We start from the raw sequence: 23,967 nt of genomic DNA, 5'->3' as shown, positions 1-23,967 counted from the left end.
AGGTAAAGATTAGCTTTATTCATAGTAGGTTCTCAAAATGGCTACTATTTCTATAAGTAAAATTGATAATACCTAACTAGAGCAAAAACTCCCAAATGTTCAAAGTATAGTTACTTGAAACTTCTTTAAAAGGTTTTTATCTGCTTGTGTAACAATAATATATATTCATTGAAAAAGTTCCCTAAGGACATACACCAGTGTACTTAATTATAGTTTTCTTTGAATTACAGTTTTATGAGTGGTGTTTAAATTTTCCTTTTAGGTTTTCAAAGTCTTCTAATTTTTCTCTAATGACTGTCTTTGACTCATCAAGTCTTGCTATATTGAATAAAAATCAAGTATGCGGTTGGCATAGTTTCCCGAATTACTCCATTAAGTATCATGTCATGAAGAAACAGTGTCCTCAGCATCTTATTTCTTTGTTTAGCATTCTTAAAACAGTAAAAGACTGCTTTTTCTAATTTTGACATTTATTTCACCTGGGTAAAAAAATGAGGGAAGATCTTTGACAGCATCGAACAGAAAAAAAAAGACTTGGTATTATTCAAGAATCACATTTAATTTTTTATAATGAAAACAGTAAGTATGCTGAAATCCCATAATTGTTTTACAGGATTGCAAGCCAAGTAGCTGCTTTGGATCTTGGCTATAAGCCTGGGGTGGAAGCAATTCGGAAGAATCCTCCTAAAATGCTGTTTCTCCTGGGAGCAGATGGAGGTTGTATCACTCGACAGGATTTGCCAAAGGATTGTTTCATTGTTTATCAAGGTTAGTAGCATCTGTGACATTAGAAACAGAAGAGAATAGTACATTTTGTGTATTAGAAACTGCATGGCAGTATATTTTGTGTAATAATATTTTCCATTTGAGAATTTCCCTATACGCTCACCAGTTTCAAAACAATATGTATTTTTATAGATTTTATGTTTTTTAAAATAGGCTTTATTACTTACATAGTTGTTATTGCTATTAAGAATTATCACCTTACATTATTTAATAACAAAGAATTGGAAGAAACCTAACGCCCCCAGTAACAGTAATTTAAATTATGAAATATTATATAGCATTAAATTCAGTTTTTCAACAAATATTTAGTGTGATTATATTTTAAAGCGCTAGCACTTTTATATAAACTGTAAAAATTAAAAAATCATGAGTCCTTTGTTAAATTTTGTACTTTGTGCATGCGTGCTCATTTATGTCTGACTCTCTGCAACCCCATGGACTGTAGCCCGCCAGGCTTCTCTGTTCATGGGGATTCTCCAGACAAGAGTACTGTAGTGTGTTGCCATGCCCTCCTTCAGGGGGTCTTCCCAACCCCGGGATCTAACCCAGGTCTCCTGCATTGCAGGCGGATTCTTTACCGCCTAAACCGCCAGAGAAGCCCAAGAATACTGGAGTGGGTAGTCTATCCCTTCTGCAGAGGATCTTTCCAACCCAGGAATTGAACTGGGGTGTCCTGCATTGCAGGTGGATTCTTTACCAGCTGAGCTACCAGGGAAACCTTGTTTTATACAGAAACAATACTAATTTATAATAGGCTTTTTATTGCCATGCCACATAAAAAGCATTATGTAATATTTTGTTTGATAAACTTAAACCAAAATGCATAAACTAAAATCCTGTCCTAGTTCTATCCAGGGATAATCATTGATGATATTTTAGATATGCATGCTTCATACATATTTTTATATGTATACAAAATTATGTAAATGAGATCAAAGTTTATGTATTGTTCTATAGCTTTCTTTCACTTAACCAAAGTTCCTTTTTTCTTCCAACACTTCAGTTACTGAGTGACAGTCTTTAGCATACTGTTTTCTGTAATTTTCTCTTCATGCTCTTTTTAGTATTATTCCTGTCATGCCCGGTCACACACTTCTTGTTCCTGCACCATTTCAGTTTACTTTACCGAATCTCACTAGCAGACATCGGAGCATTTCCACTTTGTAACCATCAAGTGAGATAATATACCTAGTTGCCCATTAGATGTGTATGTGTGGTATTATGTATTTGTGTATTTGCAAAAATTGATCTGGTAAGATACATACCAAGTGCTTTAACAGTACCTTTTTTTGGAGAAGGGAGTTTAACTGTGGACCCAGTGGGCTTTAATTTTTATTCCATATACTCAATACTGTATTAATTTTTTAACAATAAATTTTTAAACACTTCATAAAATGGAATTCTAACACTTATAAAAATGAAATTTTAAAAGGATATCTACTGTGTTCATGTTTAATATGTAATCAGTTTTGTGCTAAAATGTGGTTTGCCATTTTCTATCTTTTTCACAGGACATCATGGCGACGTGGGAGCTCCTATAGCTGATGTTATTCTCCCTGGCGCTGCTTACACAGAGAAGTCTGCTACTTACGTCAATACCGAGGGCCGAGCTCAGCAGACAAAAGTAGCAGTGACGCCTCCCGGCTTGGCAAGAGAAGACTGGAAAATTATAAGAGCCCTTTCTGAGGTATTTGTCCTTAGTGATGCTGCTAGTAGGATGTTTGACATGTTAGCTTGTCAGAATGATTTCCGGAGTCAAGGGGGACGCAAGTCTGAAATGCAGAGATGATTTAGACAATCTGTAGGAGAAACATGAGAAACCCCAAACAGGGGTTTGGGGAATTCCCTGGTGGTCCATTGGTTAGGACTCTGCGTTTTCACTGCCAAAGGCAGTGGTTTAATCCCTGGTCAGAAAACTGAGATCCCACAAGCTGTGTGACTTGGCCAAAAAGAAAGAGAAAATGGGAATTTGAAATTGGTGTTTTTTATTTTTGACTTGTCTTTTGCCTAAAAAGACTCAACTCTTATTATAAAAAGAAGCATCATATGAGATTTAAAGTAATAATATACTTGTCTATAAACCTTGTATATGAGCAATAACAGGTTAGCTGAAATATTCAGATTTAGCAAAGCATTTATGTCATAATCCTTCTGTTTTCTAAAAATAAATGACTAATGTGTTGACAGCTACTTATGAATTAGAAGAATATTCTAATATTCCCCACCTAACCACTTGCTTAATATACATGCAAATGGACACCAGTATATTTTTCATACTAGTACTGCCTTATTTTACCATAGTTGCAATGATGTATTATTTGAAATTTATAAGTATTAATGCTTTGGAACCTGTTACGTTATAGATTGCAGGTATGACTCTTCCATATGATACTCTGGATCAAGTGAGAAACAGATTGGAAGAAGTCTCCCCTAATCTTGTTCGATATGATGATGTTGAAGGAGCTAATTATTTCCAGCAAGCAAGTGAGCTTTCCAAGGTAAAACCTTGTCTATTTGCAGTTTTCATAATAATGTATCCTCTGGTGTAGCAGTACTAGTTTTCAATACTATTACTGATCTCTTATTCCTTTTTTTGCAGCTAGTGAACCAACAGCTTCTTGCTGATCCACTTGTTCCACCTCAGCTAACAATAAAAGACTTCTACATGACAGGTATGCGGTTGTTAGCATGGCTGCCATAAATGGAAGGTGGGAAGGAATATCATCACCTAATTTAGTGTTACGATTCTCACCTGCTAGTGGTAGTATTTGATATGTCTAATCTCACAAGATTTTTCAAATATCGAACTAATATAACTATATATTCTGGTTTTACTCTAATTTTTTTTCTTTCTGAAATGTAAGTAGAGTTAGAAAATCCAGCGATCCCATGGACTGTTGTCTACCAGGCTTCTCTGTCCATGGGATTTTCCAGGCAAGAGTACTGGAGTGCGTTGCCATTTCCTTCTCCAGGGGCCAGTAAGACTTAGCAGATTTTAAATATAAACGTTTACTATTATATGTAGAACTACTATACAGCAATATGGGGATAATTTTCTGAGTGACAAAAAACTGAAGGTTTTTTTTCTGAGAATTACAGTAGAAGAATGAAAACACTAAAATGTGAAACATGTTAAATGGTGCTTCTGATATAAATTGTTAAGAATATTCTTAAGGAATGCAGACTAACCTACAGATTTTATAATACATGATAGAACGTCTAGGTTATGAGGTAGTTGACAGACATTTTAAAATAATTTTCTGTCTAAAAGCAGATAGATATTTTTAAGTTTTTGGTACAGTTTGTATCCAAGATTGTTTTTAGGATTTTTAGTTATATTGTAAAAGTTATGTTCATTATAGAATACTTACCTAAGGCCACCATAACAAGGTAAAAACACTACCATCCCAGAAATAACTATATTTATGTTTAACATTTTGGCCAATCAACCAGGGATATACACATGTATTTATTTAAATATAAATGAGATTATTCATTTACCCTGGGAGGGAGGGTTTGTACAGCTTTATCAAAATATAATTCACATACCATAAAATTCACCCATAAAGTATATGATTTATGGATTTTAGTACACTGTTCTGTAACCTTTTTTCAATAACCGTATATATGCATATTCTTTTCCTGTTGTTAATTCAACACTTTTCTGTAATATTCTTAATGATTGCATACTGGCCCTTTGTATGGCTATATATAATTATTTAATCATTCCTATGAGTACTTATTAAAACCATTTAGCTGTTTTGGGGCTTATATTCTGAATTTATCAGTTGATTTTTACAATATTTACATATTGTTACATAGACTTTTATAGTCCTTTTGTTGTTTGTTGTTCCTGAATATGCGCAATAGGAAAGTTTTCCTGTGTGCCTCTGTTGAAGTTATATTATCAAAATGCACATTTTCTTGATATCTTTCAGATTCAATTAGCAGAGCCTCACAGACAATGGCTAAATGTGTCAAAGCTGTTACAGAGGGTGCCCATGCAGTAGAGGAACCATCTATATGCTGAAACATCTACTAAGGCCCAGCTAGTTAATGGACAGTTATGTTGGCACGATCTCTTGAAGGTGTATCTCTTTCAAAAATAATCTTGATGTAATATTTAAGGTTCTGCCATGCTTTATTTGAAAATGATATTGCAATTATCAGAGAACTTTGAAGTTTCAAAATAATTATGTGTTGAATGTAAATGTTAAATAGTTTAATAAACATTATATAGAGGACTTTTCATGTAAAAGCACTGATAATCTTTGTGACATAAAAAAGAAAGTCCTTAAAATATAAATTTTTTTATCTTCATTGCTCACTTATGCTTGTAAAGTAAAGAAAATAAGAATAGCTTCCATCGCTCCTGTTCTATCCTAGTGCTAAAGAAAAGATTTAAGTATTCTGTCAAACTGGGTAAATAGAAAAAATATATATAATATAATCACACATCAGGTATGTATCTTGAACAACTCTGATAATAATCATAGTAATAATAGCTTAATGATTATTCAGGATTTTCTGTGTCCTAAGCACTCTGGTTTTACATGCATCATCTCGTTTTGTCCTTGTTACATCCGTGTGAGACGGTATTATCTCATATTACAGGTGAAGAAACTGAAGCCCAGAGATACTGGATAGTTTGCCTGAGTCCACAGCAAAAAAAGTCATAGAATCAAACCTGGTTCTCTGACTTCAAATTCAAAGCCCACTGTTCTTAAGTGTTGGACATAATTTCCTCTCATTAATACAAATTCCATAGGTTGTTACCTCCAATAATTGGTATTGAGAAGCTTAATGGATAACACATTTTTCTGTTTTTTCTTACATCTGTTTATACAATATAAAGTCAGGGTGATTTATGTGATTTTTTTCTTTGTATAGTAGATTGCACACACATCCCTTGGAATGAGTGAGGTCTCAAGAAATATAATTTAGGTTCTCATTGATGTTCCATATTTATTATATTAACACCATCTGTAGTATTTAAGTCAACTAAATTACTCCAGTAATAAAAGACAAAACTAACAGCTTTCATAATTTTCAATTGTCCAAAAAAAGTAAAAAACTTACAATTAATCTAGGAGATGATCTAATGCTGTATTTTTTTTTGAAATCTTATGTTCAGAATCATTTGTTTTATAATCTTTATTCCTTTTTGCTTTCACCAGAGATTTATTAGCCCAACTATAGGTTGCAATTTTACTGATACGAGAAAAGGTAAAATTTTTAGAATATAGTTTGTCATCTTCAAAAATTGCTCAGAATTTGTCACCCGTAACAGCTTTTTCAGAATTATTTTATTCATTTCAGTCATAAAGTTGTGTACTTTGTTTTAAATTCTCAGTTGCCTGAAATATAACTTCTTACTAAAAGACTTTGAATTTAATACAAACTCCTTATGTCTCTCTACCTTCTTTACTCCTTAGCCTGTTGCTGACCTCACAGGGGCGGACACTTTCGGTTTTTTATTTTACACAATACTCTTCAGTGATAGACTTCATAGGATTCTTGGTGAGGGAGTGTTGCATTCAGATGGAGAAATGGTGATATGACTAAGATGGTCCAGGATCCTAGGGCTGCCATCTAGGCAGCATGTGTTGAACTTGTAGTTTCATAAAGAATATCTTGTCTGGGCTAAGTAGTACTCATTAAAGTTGTTGGTTTTGCATAAAGTAAATATGAAAGTCTGTCCTATGAGCACCTATCAGTCATTTAATACAAAATATTAAGGTTGAAAAGTGAAAGTGTTAGTCACTCAGTTGTGTCCGTCTCTTTGCTACCCCATGGACTGTATAGCCCACCAGGCTCCTTTGTCCATGGAATTCTCCAGGCAAGAATACTGGAATGGGTAGCATTCCTTTCTCCCTTCTCTCACATTGCAAGCAAAATCTTTACCATCTGAGCCACCAGGGAAGAGCCCATATTAAGGTTATCATGAGCATAAACATTGAAGATGGTTGCAAGACTTTCTGAAGAATTGATCCAGATAGAAGAAAAATACATATAGATAAGAAGAGTAACACTGTTGATGGAATTTTGATTCTAAGCAGTGAGGGAGTCAACAATGAGAAAACTGCAAAGAATCAAGGCCAAGTCCTTTTAGGTGAAGATGGCAATCTGGAAAGACCCTGGAATAATACCATGTAGAGAAGACCACTAATATGTGCCATTAGAGCTTTAAGTACATTATGTCTAGTTAAAGCCATGCTAACAATCGGTATTAAGACCCAAGAAATATCAAATAACTTGTCCATTTTTACCCAGTTAAAGACTAAAAGCAAGAACGTTTAACTAGAGATATTTTTACTGTTCCATTTTGCCTCAAAAAATGTTGTGGGCAATTAGTAGAATAGATACACAGGAAAAATCTTAAAAAGCCTTAACTCCATACAGAATGCCCCTCAAATTTATTGTGAATTGTATTATAATGAATACATTAATAAAAAGCATTAATAATACTCAGTATGCAATAATTTACTATTGTTTGTTGCTGAGTTATTTAAACACCATTTCTTGCCGGGTCAGACAGATCTTGTTCCACTTTGGAAATGTTACTTAGAAAAATGGAAGATTGTTTCATTATCTGTAAAATGATAAAAATTCTAATGATTGTACCTGCTTTGAACCTCACAGTGCCGTAATGAGGATTAAGTTAGAAAGTCTCTAAAACTTTCTTAGGCTATTTCTTGACATATAGTAAATGTTCAATGTGGTTAATAACTGAGAACCATCATTATAGGGAAAGCCTGTGTTCAAAATTTTGCAGACTTTCAGGAATTTGCAGCTAAGCATCCATGGGGTCCTTAAAGTCCCCATTCTAAGTGAACCAAGAGAAAAACTCAATTCTGTCAAGTGTGAGGGAAAGCCAAGCCTAATATAACCTCTAGCTTCTGTTTTCTAAAGAAAACTATTTAATTCAAGAGAATTGAATGACTTATCCAACGTCAATCAAGTCAACAGAGTACTGCTACTACAAACTGTCCACCAGGGTTGTGAAGATTATAATTTATTATGCAGAATTCTTCAGATTTTGATGGAATTTTTGTTAGAATAAGACTTACTGAATCTGTTGAATTCTAACCCTTAAAAGAGATTACTCTGAAAGCAAAAAGATAAAGCAGTGCTATCAGAAGAGGGAAAACTATATGCTGATAGAAAGGGAACAGAAGGAGTGTGAGAGCTATTGATGTGCATAAAAGGGGACAGGAGGATTTTTTTGCTGGCAAAAGCCTTTGGCTAATATAAACTGTCAGCTTTATTGTTACTGAAACAAATTAACTCCACCATGATTCAAGTTCTCAAGGAGAGAAGAACTGAGGCAACTTAGCAACCAAAGCAGTGGTAAGAGGTAAGGTTTGTTTTTTTTTTTTTTTTTAATGTTAACAATGTCATTCATGACCACTGTTAAAATGTCACTAGCAAAATCATTACAAACGCCTGTTACCAAAGGCCCAGTGTGGCTGGGAAAGAGTCCAAGCAGAAATAAATGATATGCATGACAGTTTTTTAGGACATTTTGTAAGGCTAATGCTACCTTATCGCTAGACCATAGGTTTGTGAGTGACCCAACTTTTGGAAACAAGTATTCATGAAAAAAATCAACCTTGATAAAGACTTTTTGAAATCAAAAAGATTAAAGATTAATTATCTGAAACTGATCTTCAAACTGTGATTGATGTTCAGAATCTTTGACATCTGTATAATTTGTAAAATAAAATGAAAAATATATGTGGGCATTGAAAAATAGGGTAAAATGCATGGTCTAGGACTAGTGATTATAATATTGAATTTGAATTGGTTTGTAAAGAGATCATAAGATGAATAACAGTTTCTTTCTTGAAAGAAAGTGAAAGTGAAGTGGTAATCACTTAGTGGTGTCTGGCTCTTTGCAGCCCCATGGACTGCAGCCCTCAAGGACCCTCTGTCCGTGGGATTCTCCAGGCGAGAATATTGGAGTGGGTTGTCATTTCCTTCTGTAGGGTATCTTCCCTACCCAGGGATTAACCAGGGTCTTCCATGTTGCAGATGGATTTGTTTACCTCTGAGCCATTTCCTTCTTAGACATGTATTTTCAAATCTGGAAAGGACTATAGGAAAAAATCTAGCATTACACATGTGTTTGATAATTATGGAATTGGAGGCCAAAGAGAATAAGGGTAAATTAGAGGTTTTGCGATTTGAACCAGCCCTCTGATTCCTGGTTCAGTGACATCTCAAAGCCTTCAATTCAGCTCCAACATTTATTTAGCATTTGCAGAGTATCCTCTGTGTGAGGTGTAATAAGTACTAGGACTACAAGAGACATATATACATTTTTACTGTATGTATTGTCAGCATACATACATGTTTATTATGTGTGAAAAGTGTCTTAGATGCAACTACCTCAGGGTAGTTGAACTAGTCTGAGGAAACAGCTTAAAGAAAAGGATTGTCAGGACTTCCATGATGGTTCAATGGTTAAGACTCTGCTTCCACTACAGGGGTTGCAAGTTTGATCCCTGGTCAGGGAACTAAGAGCCCGCATGCCATATGGCAGAAAAAGAAGACAGTACACTTCTATCACTTGAATATTTGAAGATTTTGACAATAAGAATATATTGCTTTTATAATTTTTTAAAACATATAAATGAAGAATGGCAAAACAAAAGAAGTTGATGAAAGCTAAAAATAGGATACAAAATTGTATGCATCCTCTGTGTGCTTGGCAGCCTCTAAGACGGCCCCACTGATCCCTGCCTCCTGGGATTCCCTCCCCTTTGTCGTCATCTCTCCTTGAGTGTGGGCCAGACTTCCTGATTCACTTCTAATGAGTAGGGATGTTTGTGCTGAGATTAGGTTTTGTGTTTTTTTTTTTTTAACTTAATCTGCAATTTCGGTCTGGGGTTTGCTCTGATTCTCTCCCTCTCAGATCACTACCTGCCATGTTGGAGGATACTTAGCCTACAGAGAGATCTCGTGTGGTAAGGAAGAGGCCTTCCAGCCGCCATTTGTAAGTGAGCCAAATCTTGGCTGCCAAATGAGATGACTGCAGCCCTAGCCAACAGTTTAATTGCAACCCCATACATTTCTGGATTCCTGACACAAAAATTATGAGCTAGTAAATAGTTGTTGTTTTGAACCATTAAATTTTATGTTATTTTGTTATGTAGAAATAGTACAGGGATTTCACTGGTGGTTAATAGAATCCACCTTGCAACGCAGGGGACTTGGGTTCTATCCCTGGTTGGGGAACTAAGACCCCACATGCTGTGGGGCAACTAAGACCACGTGCTAAAGAGCCCATGAGAGTCAACACAGCCAAATAAATGAATGTTAAAAAAAAAAGAAATAGCTAGTATACTATGATTACATCTAGGCAAAGCCTGCAGCTGCTGCTGCTTGTAAGTTGCTTTAGTCGTGTCCGACTCTGTGCGACCCCATAGACCGCAGCCCACCAGTCTCCCCTGTCCCTGGGATTCTCCAGGCAAGAACACGAATGCGTTGCCATTTCCTTCTCCAATGCTTGGAAGTGAAAAGTGAAAGTGAAGTCACTCGGTCGTGTCTGACTCTTAGCGACCCCATGGACTGCAGCCCACCAGGCTCCTCCATTGATGGGATTTTCCAGGCAAGAGTACTGGAGTGGGGTGCCATTGCCTTCTCCGAGGCAAAGCCTAGGGTGACCCAAATCTAATAACTGACTTGTGGGATTATAAAGGCCTGGCCATGTAGACCTCGGTTCACTTCAGTTGCTCAATCGTGTCTGACTCTTTGCGACCCCATGAATTGCAGCATCCCAGGCCTCCCTGTCCATCACCAACTCCCGGAGTTCACTCAGACTCACGTCCATTGAGTCAGTGATGCCATCCAGCCATCTCATCCTCTGTCATCTCCTTCTCCTGCCCCCAATCCCTCCCAGCATCAGAGTCTTTTCCAATGAGTCAACTCTCTGCATGAGGTAGCCAACGTACTGGAGTTTCAGCTTTAGCATCATTCCTTCCAAAGAAATCCCAGGGCTTATCTCCTTCAGAATGGACTGGTTGGATCTCCTTGCAGTCCAAGGGACTCTCAAGAGTCTTCTCCAACACCACAGTTCAAAAGCATCAGTTCTTCAGTGCTCAGCTTTCTTCACAGTTCAACTCTCACATCCATACATGACCACTGGAAAAACCATTGCCTTGACTAGACGGACCTTTGTTGGCAAAGTAATGTCTCTGCTTTTCATCTAGACCTAGCGGAGGACAAATGTGAAGGGCTCTTTTAGCGTCCAGGTTTTCTATGGGCCTGTCTGAGGCTGTCATTGGCCCTGCATTGCAGTTTAACTTTGCCCTCTGCCCACTTCTGCCTTCTTCCCCTTCTTTACAGGTGTTGATCCCCATGGAACTATTTAATGAGTGTTTTGCATATTGAATTCTGCTCAGTATGTGCTCCCTGGGGAATTCAGTCTGTGACAGCCTTCTGGAATGTCTGTGGATCCTACATAACTGCTTCAATTATCACTATATCTCAGTCAACAAGAAGCAGTGAGGGATGGCAAGTGGAGGACCAGCGCTAACATTTTATTAACATGACTTGGAAATTGCATCACTTCCACTCACACACCACAGGCAAGACTCATTACCACACTCACCTGCAAGAGTGGACACTGGAAAATACAGCCTTTAGCCCAACAGCCATTTTTTCAACTAAAATAGATTCCAAGAGATGTTCCAGTTATCTTTTGCTGTATAACAAACCACCCCAAAACTTAGTGGTGTAAAACAACAATCTTTTATTATACTCATGAGATTCAATAGGTCCAAAATGTACAAAGGGCACAGCAAGATGGAACCTCAGCTGGGTGACTAGAGTACTGGGGGATGACTTAAAGAGCTAGGGGCTAGAGAAGCTCTGGCTGAAGCACCTTAAATCCCCAGGTAGCATCTTCACTTACATGCTTGGCTCCTGGGCTGGAATGGTGGAAAGACAGGTTCACAGGGCATTCCAGAGCATTCGGCTCGACAGTCCCAGGACAGATGGACTCACAGGGTGGTTCAGGGTTCCAAGAACCACAGTGTTCCTAGAGGCCAAGGAGGAAGCTGCAAGGCTTTTTATGACAACTTCAGAAACTATAGCATCACTTCACTGTGCTTTACTGGTCAAGCCAGTCTTGGAGCCCACCCAGGTTCAAAGGAAGAAAGCATACACCCCACCTCTTGAGAGGAGGAGGGTCAAATGGTTAAAACAACCACAAGAATAGACATTGGGAGACAAGCCCTATGATACCTACTGCAGTAGTGAGGAAGGAGATACGCAGGGAAAAAAGACTGTAATGGATTACAAAGTGAAGCTTCTACAACATACCAATTAATCTATCCCTGTTTTCTCATTAGTTATCACAACTCAACTGCTTTTGTATCCAGTATAGAGGTGGTAAGTCTCCTGTCATACATAAGATAGAATGAAGACCCTTTCCTTTGGCTCAAATTCTTTAAGCTTTTAAATATAACCCAAGAATGTTGGCACCTGTAACCGAGATGCTTTGGGGGGGCATAAAGGCTGTTTATAGGAGAAAATGAGCCTTTGTGAGTTTCCTCACAGATTGTCCAGTCTGGGTTGCTATAGATTGGGTAAGTACTAGGCCAGATGGAGTAATGTTCCTCAAGTAATAGATTTAATATCACAGTCTGAGTACAATAGTAGAACCCAAAGTGTAGTTTTTCAGTATCTTCTATTCCATTTCCACTTTACAGGATTTACTATATTCTTCAGTAGGGTAAGTTACCTCCCTGCCAGAAAATGTACTGTAATTAATATAAATTATTTTCTGAATTAAAAAAAAAAAGTGGCAAGTCATGAGGACAAACTAGGACAAGAACTGAGTCTGTGGAGATCCTTAAACTCTTTGAAGACTTGGGGATTTTCCTCATGTTCTGAGGGTTAGGGTGACCTTGTTCCATTGTTCTAGAACAGAAGCAATCTACTTTGCTGCTGGGAAGCCCTGGGATAATGTTGGAAATCTAAAAGGAGCAGTAAAGCACGATTAAATTTCATTAATCTCAATTTCCCCTGCCAAGAAAAATAAAGCCCAAATATTTTTTTTGCCTGTTTTCTGCCTTTTTTTTTTTTTAAACTGAGGCAACCTGGTCTTTTTTTTTTTTTTTTCCCAATTGGAGTATACTTGCTTTACAATATTGTGTTCGTTTCTGCTGTACAGCAAAGTACATATATAGAATCAGCTATATGTTTACATATAAACCCTATGTTTGGATTTCCTTTCCATTTAGGTCACCACAGAGCATTGATTAGAGTTCCCTGTGCTATTTAGTCAGTTCTCATTAGTTATCTATTTTATACATAGTAGTGTATATATGCCAATCCCAATTTCCCAATCCATCCCCTCCCCCAGGAACCTGGACTTTATACTGAGATATATTGTTACATAGATGAAGTTAAATCATGATAGAGCCTTCTGGTAGGTCCCCCAAACTACAATTCCCATAAAACATAAAGTGGAAATTTATGGTTTGCTTAGTAGCTGGCACTAACCAGCTACACCCCTTCATGAGATGGGGCTTGTTTTGTATCTGCAAGCTGGGAGGGAATGAGGAGGGAGGGGCAGCAGCATTTTCTTGGGAGTTTGGGGTTGTTCTTCAGTAACTGTGTCTGCGTCTTTACCCCGTGACCTCTGTGCTCTCCTTGCTTACCCTTTGTTTTCTAGTTAAATGCCTGTGTCCATTTCTCCAAGCCTTTTTATTCCATGAGAGGTAGGATGCACCCCTGACCCCTTTCACGAATGTTCTTAGCTAATACTTTTGTATTGTTCCCAGTCATACATGAAGTGCGTTTCCTACAGGTTCACACTTGTCATTGTCATCTCATGTATTCTGTACCTTTCCTTCATTTTGACTCAACATATAAAATATAGTGCCCTTTGGTATAACTGGAACAATTCTTATCCAAAACTAGAATATTAGGACAATTATTTTATAAGGGAGTGTTTTTAGGAAACGGTGGTATCCTGTACAAATCTCTTGATTGCCAGAAAAGAGATACCTGATCTTTTAAAATAAACTGTTTGATCCTGAGAGTCCACATCTTAGATCTTTTTGATTGGAATTGGTTCTTCCATTTCATGTTTTGTGGTTTAATCGATTAAGTCTCTTGCAAGAAAAGCGATTTTCAGAAGGGAAATGAAAACCACCCTAAAAGGGGGCAGAGATCTTTCTGCTAGACAAAACTACCAAGAAATTATTAGGAACTTCTATGTTCCTAATACACCAACCTGCTATTATCATTACTAAGTTACAACTAAGGCTACTAGGCAAGGACTGGGCCTGCTCAGTGTTTTTCCCCAGGAAGTACCCAGTGTGCTCTTAAATTTGAACATTGTGATGTTAACTAGGATTACTATGTATAATCCTCAAGACTGAATGGACCAAATCAACTGCTCACCCCTGGAAATAACACTTCACTTTTCCTAGGCACCAGGACACTGATCAGGGCTCTGGGCAAAGAATTTTCCTAAATCAGCACTGCAGCCCAGGAAGTCATTCCTTCTCCCTGGTGAGTATCTCCCTCCCAGAGAGCAGGGTTAACTCACCTCTGACTCAGCATGCTTATACACAATAAACAGTTGAGAAAATATTACCTGCTAGAGTTCTCGATGCAGTAGAACATCTGGATGCAGGATGTATATATATGTGTATACATATACACATATGTGGAGAAGGCAATGGCACCCCACTCCAGTACTCTTGCCTGGAAAATCCCATGGATGGAGGAGCCTAGTAGGCTGCAGTCCATGGGGTCCCTAAGAGTCGGACACGACTGAGTGACTTCACTTTCACTTTCATGCATTGGAGAAGGAAATGGCAACCCACTCCAGTGTTCTTGCCTGGAGAATCCCAGGGACAGGGGAGCCTGGTGGGCTGCCGTCTATGGGGTCACACAAAGTCGGACATGACCGAAGTGACTTAGCAGCATACACATATATGTACATATACATACATATATATAGAAGATATATATCCATATATGTGTGTGTATCTGTATATATATATATATACACATACATATATATAGAACATATATATATACATATATATATATATGTATCTAGTGAACCAAAAGATACCAGATCCCAGTTTCCTGTGGGGCACATAATTCTTCCCTGGTCTCTTAACTCCCTTGAACCCACCCACCAAAGTAATACCTCAAAAGCTCTGACTGCTCATTTGCACCAACGTGGATGGACCTACAGATGATCATACTAAGTAAAGTACTCACTTAGTATGTACTTACTTAGTATTGTCTTTTCTCTGAGAGAAAAGAGAAAGACAAATATCATATGATATCACTGATATGTGGAATCTAAAAAATAGTACAGGACTTACCTGGTGGCACAGTGGATAAGAATCCACCTGCTAATGCAGGGGACATGGGTTTGATCCCTGGTCCGGGAAGATTGCACATGCCTTGGAGCGGCTAAGCCTGTGTGCCAGAACTACTGAGCCCAAGTTCTAGAGCCCCCGAGGCACAATTACTGAGCATGTGTGCAGCAACTACTGAAGCCTGCACGCCTAGAGCCTGTGTTCTATAACAAGAGAAGCCACCAAAAGGAGCAGCCCGCACACCGCAATGAAGAGTAGCCCAGCTCACCACAATTAGAGAAACCTGAGCAAAGCAATGACCTAGCGCCACCAAAAGTAAATAAAAAATAGTACAAATAAAATTATTTACAAAACAGAAACAGACTCACAGACATAGTAAACAGACTTAAGGTTACCAAAGGGGAGGGGGCAGGGAGGGATAAATTGGGTGTAGGGAATTAACAGATGCATACTACTATTTGTAAAATAGAAAACAAAGATTCATAGCACAGGGAACTATATTCAATATCTTGTAGTAAACCATAATGGAAAAGAATTTTTAGAAAATAGTATAGATATATACAGAAGAAGTGGCAAGAAGACACAGCAGAACTATACAAAAAAGATCTTCATGACCCAGATAATCACGATAGTGTGATCACTTGCCTAGAGCCAGACATCCTGGAATGTGAAGTCAAGCAGGCCTTAGGAAGCATCACTATGAACAAAGCTAGTGGAGGTGATGGAATTCCAGTTGAGCTATTTCAAATCCTAAAAGATGATGCTGTGAAAGTGCTGCACTCAATATGTCAGCAAATTTGCAAAACTCAGCAGTGGCCACAGGACTGGAAAAGGTCAGTTTTCATTCCAATCCCAACAAAAGGCAATGTCAAAGAAGGCTCAAACTACTGCACAATTGCACTCATCTCACATGCTAGTAAAGTAATGCTCAAAATTCTTCAAGCCAGGCTTCAGCAATATGTGAACCGTGAACTTCCAGATGTTCAAGCTGGTTTTAGAAAGGAAGAGGAACCAGAGATCAAATTGCCAACATCCACTGGATCATCAAAAACGCAAGAGAGTTCCAGAAAAACACCGGTTTCTGCGTTATTGACTATGCCAAAGCCTTTGACTGTGTGGCTCACAATAAACTGTGGAAAATTCTGAAAGAAATGGAAATACCAGACCACCTGACCTGCCTCTTGAGAAACCTGTATGCAAGTCAGGAAACAACAGTTAGAACTGGACATGGAACAACAGACTGGTTCCAAATGGGAAAAGGAGTACGTCAAGGCTGTATATTGTCACCCTGCTTATTTAACTTATATGCAGAGTATATAAGTTAATATATACTTAATTTATAAGTTTTATATATAAAACTTACATATTAAGTTTCTCATGAAACTTAATATGAGAAACGCTGGGCTGGAAGAAGCACAAGCTGGAATCAAGATTGCTGGGAGAAGTATCAATAACCTCAGATATGCAGATGATGCCACCCTTATGAAAGAAAGTGAAGAAGAAATTAAGAGCTTCTTGATGAAAGTGAAAGAGGAGAGTGGAAAAGTTGGCTTAAAACTCAACATTCAGAAAACTAAGATCATGGCATCCAGTCCCATCACTTCATGACAAATGGATAGGGCAACAGTGGAAACAGTAGCTGACTTTATTTTGGGGGGCTCCAAAATCACTGCAGATGGCGATTGCAGCCATGAAATTAAAACTTACTCCTTGGAAGGAAATTTATGACCAACCTAGACATCATATTAAAAGGCAGAGACATTTACTTTGTCAACAAAGTCTGTCTAGTCAAGGCTATGGTTTTTCCAGTGGTCATGTATGGATGTGAAAGTTGGACCATAAAGAAAGCTGAGTGCTTTAGAATGGATGCTTTTGAACTGTGGTGTTGGAGAAGACTCTTGAGAGTCCCTTGGACTGCAAGGAGATCCAACTAATCCATCCTAAAGGAGATCAGTCCTGGGTATTCATTGGAAGGACTGATATTGAAGCTGAAACTCCAATACTTTGGCCACCTGATGCGGAGAGCTGACTCATTTGAAAAGACCCTGATGCTGGGAAAGATTGAGGGCAGGAGGAGAAGGTGATGACAGAGGATGAGATGGTTAGGTGGAATCACCGACTCAACTGACATGAGTTTGGGTAAACTCCGGGAGCTGGTGATGGATAGGGAGGCCTGGGGAGAAGGCAATGGCAACCCACTCCAGTGTTCTTGCCTGGAGAATCCCAGGGACAGCAGAGCCTGGTGGGCTGCCGTCTATGGGGTTGCACAGAGTCGGACACGACTGAAGTGACTTAGCAGTAGCAGCAGGGAGGCCTGGCATGCTGCGTGCGGTTCATGGGGTTGCAAAGAGTCAGACACGACTGAGCGACTGAACTGAACTGAACTGAACTGATACATATATATAACTGAATCACTTTGTTGAACACCTGAAACTAATATAATTTTTTAAGTTAACTATACTTCAATTAAAAAAATTAGCCCAAGGAGAGTGGTAACTAGGGATCATATTCATCCCTAGTTCCTGTACATTAATGGAGCAAATACCAGTGGTTGGGAACTATACAGGTGTTGGAGATTGACCCTGTCTTCAGTGGCAAAGGCAGAAGAGTCACTGATGACTGCATATATGTGCAAGTGCTGTGACAGAACAAGGTCCACTGGGAACAGTAGGGAACGCACCTTCGTGACAGCCCTGACTGGGAGGCTATCAAGAGCTATCAGGGAAGGCTTCCAAGAGGAAGTGCTTACTGTGAGGAGGCCTGTGGGCTGTGCAGGAGTAAGTCAAGTGGACAGAAGGAGCACAGGGAGCAAGGACAGATGCCCTTTTGGGACAATGGGAAGCAGCTCTGACAAAATGGATACCTGATAATGTGGTCTGCTCCATGAAAGACCTTACGCTTTCCTTGGAGGCACTGAAGTGAAGAGCGTTGAGTTGAGAAAAGTATCTTGAAGTCCATACAGGTTCTGAGCTTCGCATAGCATAGTTAAGCTCCAGGTGTGGCTGTCAAACCATTTCACCTCTATAATTTTGTGGTCAACCAGTAGTAACACCCACCTCTTAGGGTTACTTCAAAGACTAAATGGAATTATTTACTTACATCAAGCTGGCAGCGAAGTGCGTGTCACCTAATGAGCATTTTAATAAACATCAGTTTTCTTTGCCTAGAAAAAAAAAAAGTTGGCAGGTCTTTTCTCTATACAATCCACATTGCCCTGAAGCCTCTCCCCTTTCTCCTCCTATAATGCGCCCCCAAATAATTTTATTTTCCATCAGAGGCCCCCCACATCTGCTCTCTGTTCTTCAATATATATGCACAAAATTCAGCCCCTCTCTAGCTAAGTTTTTTGCAGGGCGTTGGAGAGAGGGAGACAAAGTGAGTTGGCAACAGACTGTCTTCTAGTTAAGTAGTGCATATAGCTGTCTTTTTTTTAAAAGTTACCTAGTATTCCCTTGTGTGCCTCTACCAAGATGTATCCCAATTCCTTATCAATAATGATAACTAAAATTTATTGAGTATATACTATGGACTAGGACCTATTCTAAGTACTACAACAAACCAGTGGAGTAAATTTTATTAGCTTCATTTTACAGATGGGGCTTCCCTGATGGCTCAGTGGTAAAGAACCTGCCTGCCAATGCAGGAGATGAGGGTTCGATCCTTGAGTCGGGAAGAGGCCCTGGAGAAGGAAATGGCAACCCACCCCAGTGTTCTTGCCTGGGAAATCCCACGGACAGAGGAGCCTGGGGACTACAGTCCATGGGGTCGCAAAAAGTCAGACACTACTTAGCCACTGAGCACAAGCAAACTAATTGGAGAGTGAGATAATGTGTCCATGATCACACAGTAAACTGTGGAGATGGGATTTGAATCCAGGCAATTCTTAACCACAATGCCATATTGCTTCCCTATTGATGGGGTATTTAGGGCTTTCCTATTTTTTTTCTATTACAGATAATGTAGTATTAATCATACTTGTACATAAACATTTTTATTGGTCCTTCAGGAAACTATCTGCTATTTCTTTAAAGTTATTGATAGACAAGCCTACTTATGAAAATCACTTCCAATTGGTTAGCAATCTAGTAGAAATTAGTCATGTGTAGTCATACATATGGGCTTCCCAGGTGGCTCAGTGGTAAAGAATACTCCTACAATGCAGGAGACGTGGGTTCAGTCTCTGGGTTAGGAAGATACCCTAGAGAAGGAAATGGCTAGGCACTCTAGCATTCTTGCCTGGGAAATCCCATGGACAGAGGAGCCTGGCAGCTTCGTACAAGAATCAGACACGACTTAGCGACTAAACAACAACAGTCATATATATGTTGACAAAACTTACTCTCAGATCACAATATAAATTCATTTTGAATATATTTTAGATTATGTGTATTTTATTAGACTATATAAATCACATTTCATATACTTCATCTATTTTATTCCAAAACCTTCAACTATCTTGAATAATGTTCTTGTTGAGTGTATCCATTTTCAAAGACTTGTACAAACATGGATATAAACTGAATTCATTTTCCCCCTTTCCAATTTATCTAGACTTACAGATTTCTAAAACTAAGTATGAGAAATATCTATGAACTTCAACATAAAAATATTTTAGATTTGAGTGTTCTGGAATAGAAAAATTTACATGTTTCTATAAATGAAATGTGTAAGTACTGAAATGTATAAAGTAAACATGAAGAGCATTCTTTCTGACTGGATGTAAATAGAATATACTATTAAGAATCTATTATGAGGCAGCTAAAATTTATTTGCCCAAGTTTTCTTCCAGGATTTTTCTAAGAACTGGAGAAATAATACTGTTATAATCTATTTGGGTTGCTATAACAAAATGCCACACACTGGGTAGCTTATAAAAACAGGAATTTATTTCTTAGAGTTCTGGAGGCTGAAAGTCCAAGATCAGGAGCCAGCATGGTCGAGTTCTGGGGAAGACCCTCTTCCAGGCTGCAGACTATCATCCCTCGCTGTGTCCGTACATGGTGGAACGTACTAGGAAACCCTGGAGGGTCTCCTTTATAACAGAAACAATCCCATTCATGCAAGTTCCAGCCTCATAACTTAAGCACCTTCCAAAAGTGCCACCTCGTAATACTATCACCTTAGGGATTTAGGATTTCAACATATGAATGTTAAGGAAACACTAACGTTCAAATCATAGCAAATGCCTAACTTGACAGCAGTTGTCCTCAATTATAGGAAAGTAACTGCCAATGGTAAACTAGATAACTGTGCTGGGAGCTATTGGTACATTCTCCCTGATTCATGCTATCAAATTAAAGGGATGATTTCAACAGCAGCAATGATGAACTGGAGTCTGAAATGTCCTGGGATTTAATTATCATATGTGCATTCAATAGGACTTGGATTTACTAAGTCTCTGCAGCATTTAGGCTGCTTCTAAAATTTCTGTTCACTGCATGTATCACAATCTTTTGACATTATAGTTTTTCAGCTATATGCCAATTTGGAAAAAATGATCTGGTTAAGAGCAGGGCTTGAAAAAATTATTATATTCAACTTTTTTTTTCTTTAAAAAAGAAAAAACACTGTGATACTGTACAAAATGATTTGTTAAAAGAGAAAGCTCCATAATCTGTTTCCTAGATTTAAGTCTTGGCTCTATGCTTAGCAGCTATGTCATCTCTATTACTATCCCCCCCCCTCCCTTCTTTTTTTTTTGGCCAAGCCACACACTTGCAGGATCTTAATTCCCCATCCAGGAATTAAGTTATTTAACCCACAACCTCCACAGTGAAAGCACAGAGTCCTGACCACTGGACCGCCAGGGAATTCCCACTATTACCTATTGATATGGGGGTTGCATATGCTATGATGATAGCAACACCTGCCTCAGAGATTTGACTAAATAACTTAATATGTGTAAAACACAGGACAAGAGTAAGTGCTTAATGAGTGTAAGGTGCTGTTGCTATTCCATCCTTTAAAAAGAAAGAATGAAAATGTATACCTAGAATCCTGCCTGCGACTTAGTATGCAACCAATCCATAGTTGAGTATTAGAACAGATAGCATTAAATGGCTTTTTACACAAAATACTTTACATCAAAAATTTTATTATAGCTCATTGAAAATAGTAAGAATGGGAAAACCTTGGTTTTAGAAATGAACTAAAAAGTAAATGCAGTTATAGGCAAGGGTATTTAGAGAACATTTAATTTTTTTCACTAGCTCTGGCAATGTAATTTCCAACCAATAATGTGCATACATGCTATAGAGACAGGTCTTTGGACAGCAGAGTAATGCATCGTGGGAAACTATAATCATTGCTTTTTACAACTGGGTATGATCCTGTAAAATCTGTGCGGTTGGTGACAAGCAACAGAGGAGGAGGAGAGACAGATGGATGAGCAGGGGCTCTTCACGGCTGCTGGAGGACAAATCAAAACTGATGTCCTACCAATGGAGGATTAATGACATCTACTTTTACCAAGGATTTAGACAAATGAGCAAAATATGCTGCAATTTTTTAAAAAGTTACTTACGGGGCTAAGAAGAAAAAGTAAAAAAGGATCTGTTATTAAAGGGATATTTTCCTTTTGCCTGATTTTTGTGGACTGATGGTCCCATCTGTGCAAATATATTCATGTGGTAGGTAAAATAATGGCCCCAAGTATGTCCATGTTCAAATCCTCCCCCCAACCTGTGAATGTTACCTTACATGGCAAAAGGGATTTTGTAGATATGACTGAATTAAGGATCCTGAGATAGGGAGATTATTCTGGATTATCTGGGTGGGCATAATGTAAGCAGAAAGATCCTAATAAGAGCAGGACAGGACAAGAGTCACTGGAGACTGGAAGATACTATGTTGCTGGCTTTAGAGTCATAGGAAAGGGGACTTCCCTGGTCCAGTGGTTAAGATTCTGTGCTCTTGCTGCAGGATGGGGTTCATTCCCTGGTCAGGGAGCTAACATCCTACAAGCTTCGAGATGCAGCCAAAAGTAAATACATAAATAAAGACATAGGGAGGAATCAGGAGTCAACAAATGCAAGTAGCTTCTAGAAGCTGGAAGAGACAAGGAAGCAGATTCTTGCCTAGAGCCTCCAGAGAGAAATGTAGCCCTTCCCGACAACCAGTAAAACCCATTTCAGATCCCTGACCTGAGGACTGTAAGATAATACATCTGTGTTGTTTTAAGCCACCAAATTTGTGGCACCATGTGAGGATAGCAGGTGGAAACTAAATACATTTACTAATCTGCACCTAACCTGTGGAGACACTAATTTGTAGCCAGTACAAACTGAAGTGACTTCTAGTTAGTCACTCAGTCACGTCCGACTTTTTGCGACCGCATAGACTCTAGCCCACAAGGCTCCTCTGTCCATGGGATTCTCCAGGCAAGAATACTGGAGTGGGTTGACATTCCCTTCTCCAGGGGATCTTCCCAACCCAGGGACCAAACCCAGATCTCCTGAATTGCAGGCGGATTCTTTACCATCTGAGCCACCAGGGAAGCCTGGTGCTTCGAGTTCTCTTGGATTAAAACTGGAGTTATCTGTGGAAAAACGATTTCTTTTGGGGCTTGAGCAGGAAAAAATGCAAGGTGAATCTAGAGTGTCTCACAGTGTGAGAAAGTAAAGAAGTGCTGAGAAAGTGTGAGGGCACATGTAAAGAGCACAGGAGCTAAAGGAAAGAGCCTGCAATGGCCAAAGCTGGGACAATTAGCACAGCAAAATAATGATAGTGTTGGATCATAACCTCCCAAATAAAATATGTATCCATGAATCTGCAATGAAATAGACAAACAAATAAATAAATGGCAGAGAATGGACAATTCCACTGGTGAGTTAACATTAGTTTAGGAAAGTTTGAGGAGAAATAAAATGTTTACATAGTTCAAATGGCCTCCCTCCTGGTATCTTTTAATTACAAATGGAAAGACAGTAAGGTTACAATGGAGAAACCAGAAGATACTAGCTATACCAAGTAACCAGGCTAATAGCAGTAACGTGGTAGGCAGAATTCTGAGATGTTCACTATCTGCCTTTCCCTCCCCACTCTTGGGACACACCTGTCATAATCTTCCAGGTTGTGAATACCATGGATTTTAATCCTGTGACTAGGCTATATTATATGACACAACTGACATTTAAAAAAGGGAGATTATGGGTTCGCCTGACCTAATCATATGAGCCTTGTAAATATGGGTCCAGAAGTCAGAGATGCAAAGTGTAAGAGGGATTGTCAGGGAGGGCAATTCTCCTGCTGCCCTTGTGAATGGAGGGGCTGCAGCTGAGAACTTGAGAATGGCTTCCAGGAACTGAGAGAGATTCCTACTGCCAGTCAGCAGGTAAACCATCCATCCTGGATTCTGCCAACAACCTGAATGAGCTGGAAGAGGACCACCAGCTCCAGATGAGAACGCAGCCCAGCTGACACCTTGGTATTGGCCTTGGGAGACCCCGAGCAGGGAGACCAGCCAGCCTGCCTGGCCCCCTGCCCTGCAGATGAGACGGGTGCTGTGTGGCGGTGCAGGTCTGTGGAGCTGTGTCGCAGCACAGTACAAAACCACACAGCCAGTCCCAGCACAGCTCAGCATCACGTCCTCCCTCGCAGCATGCTCTGAAAGGACACGCCATGTCTCAGATTCCCTCATCTAATCACGAGGAAATATTAGAGAAACTCAGATTGAGAGCCGTTCTACAAAATAATAGACTGGTGCTCTTCAAGACTGTGGCGGTCATGAAAGATAAGGAAAATTTGAGTATCTGAGACAGAAAAGGGACATCAGTGGTAAACTGGCAAAAATCAGAATAAAGTCTGTAGTTTAGTTGACAGAAAA

The 23,967-nt window shown here is 38.9% G+C and overlaps 1 protein-coding gene across 4 annotated transcripts in view; it reads left to right on the top strand.

Annotated features, from left to right (window-relative positions):
• NDUFS1 (NADH:ubiquinone oxidoreductase core subunit S1) overlaps positions 1-6,187 on the top strand; it is a 30,018-nt gene extending 23,831 nt beyond the window's left edge. For all 4 annotated transcript variants that reach the window (XM_055573234.1, XM_055573236.1, XM_055573237.1 and 1 more), the window contains exons 15-19: positions 614-768; positions 2,298-2,473; positions 3,150-3,284; positions 3,386-3,458; positions 4,725-6,187. In XM_055573234.1, coding sequence (XP_055429209.1) covers positions 614-768; positions 2,298-2,473; positions 3,150-3,284; positions 3,386-3,458; positions 4,725-4,816 — 631 coding nt within the window. In that variant the 3' untranslated portion in view covers positions 4,817-6,187. The remainder of the gene's footprint in view (positions 1-613; positions 769-2,297; positions 2,474-3,149; positions 3,285-3,385; positions 3,459-4,724) is intronic.
• The last annotated feature ends 17,780 nt before the right edge of the window (positions 6,188-23,967 follow it).

The sequence above is a fragment of the Bubalus kerabau genome, chromosome 3 (assembly GCF_029407905.1).
Source record: "Bubalus kerabau isolate K-KA32 ecotype Philippines breed swamp buffalo chromosome 3, PCC_UOA_SB_1v2, whole genome shotgun sequence".
NCBI classification, from domain to species: domain Eukaryota; kingdom Metazoa; phylum Chordata; class Mammalia; order Artiodactyla; family Bovidae; genus Bubalus; species Bubalus kerabau.
The sequence above is the reverse complement of the archived record's forward strand: the minus strand, read 5'-3'. Positions and strand labels throughout refer to the sequence as shown.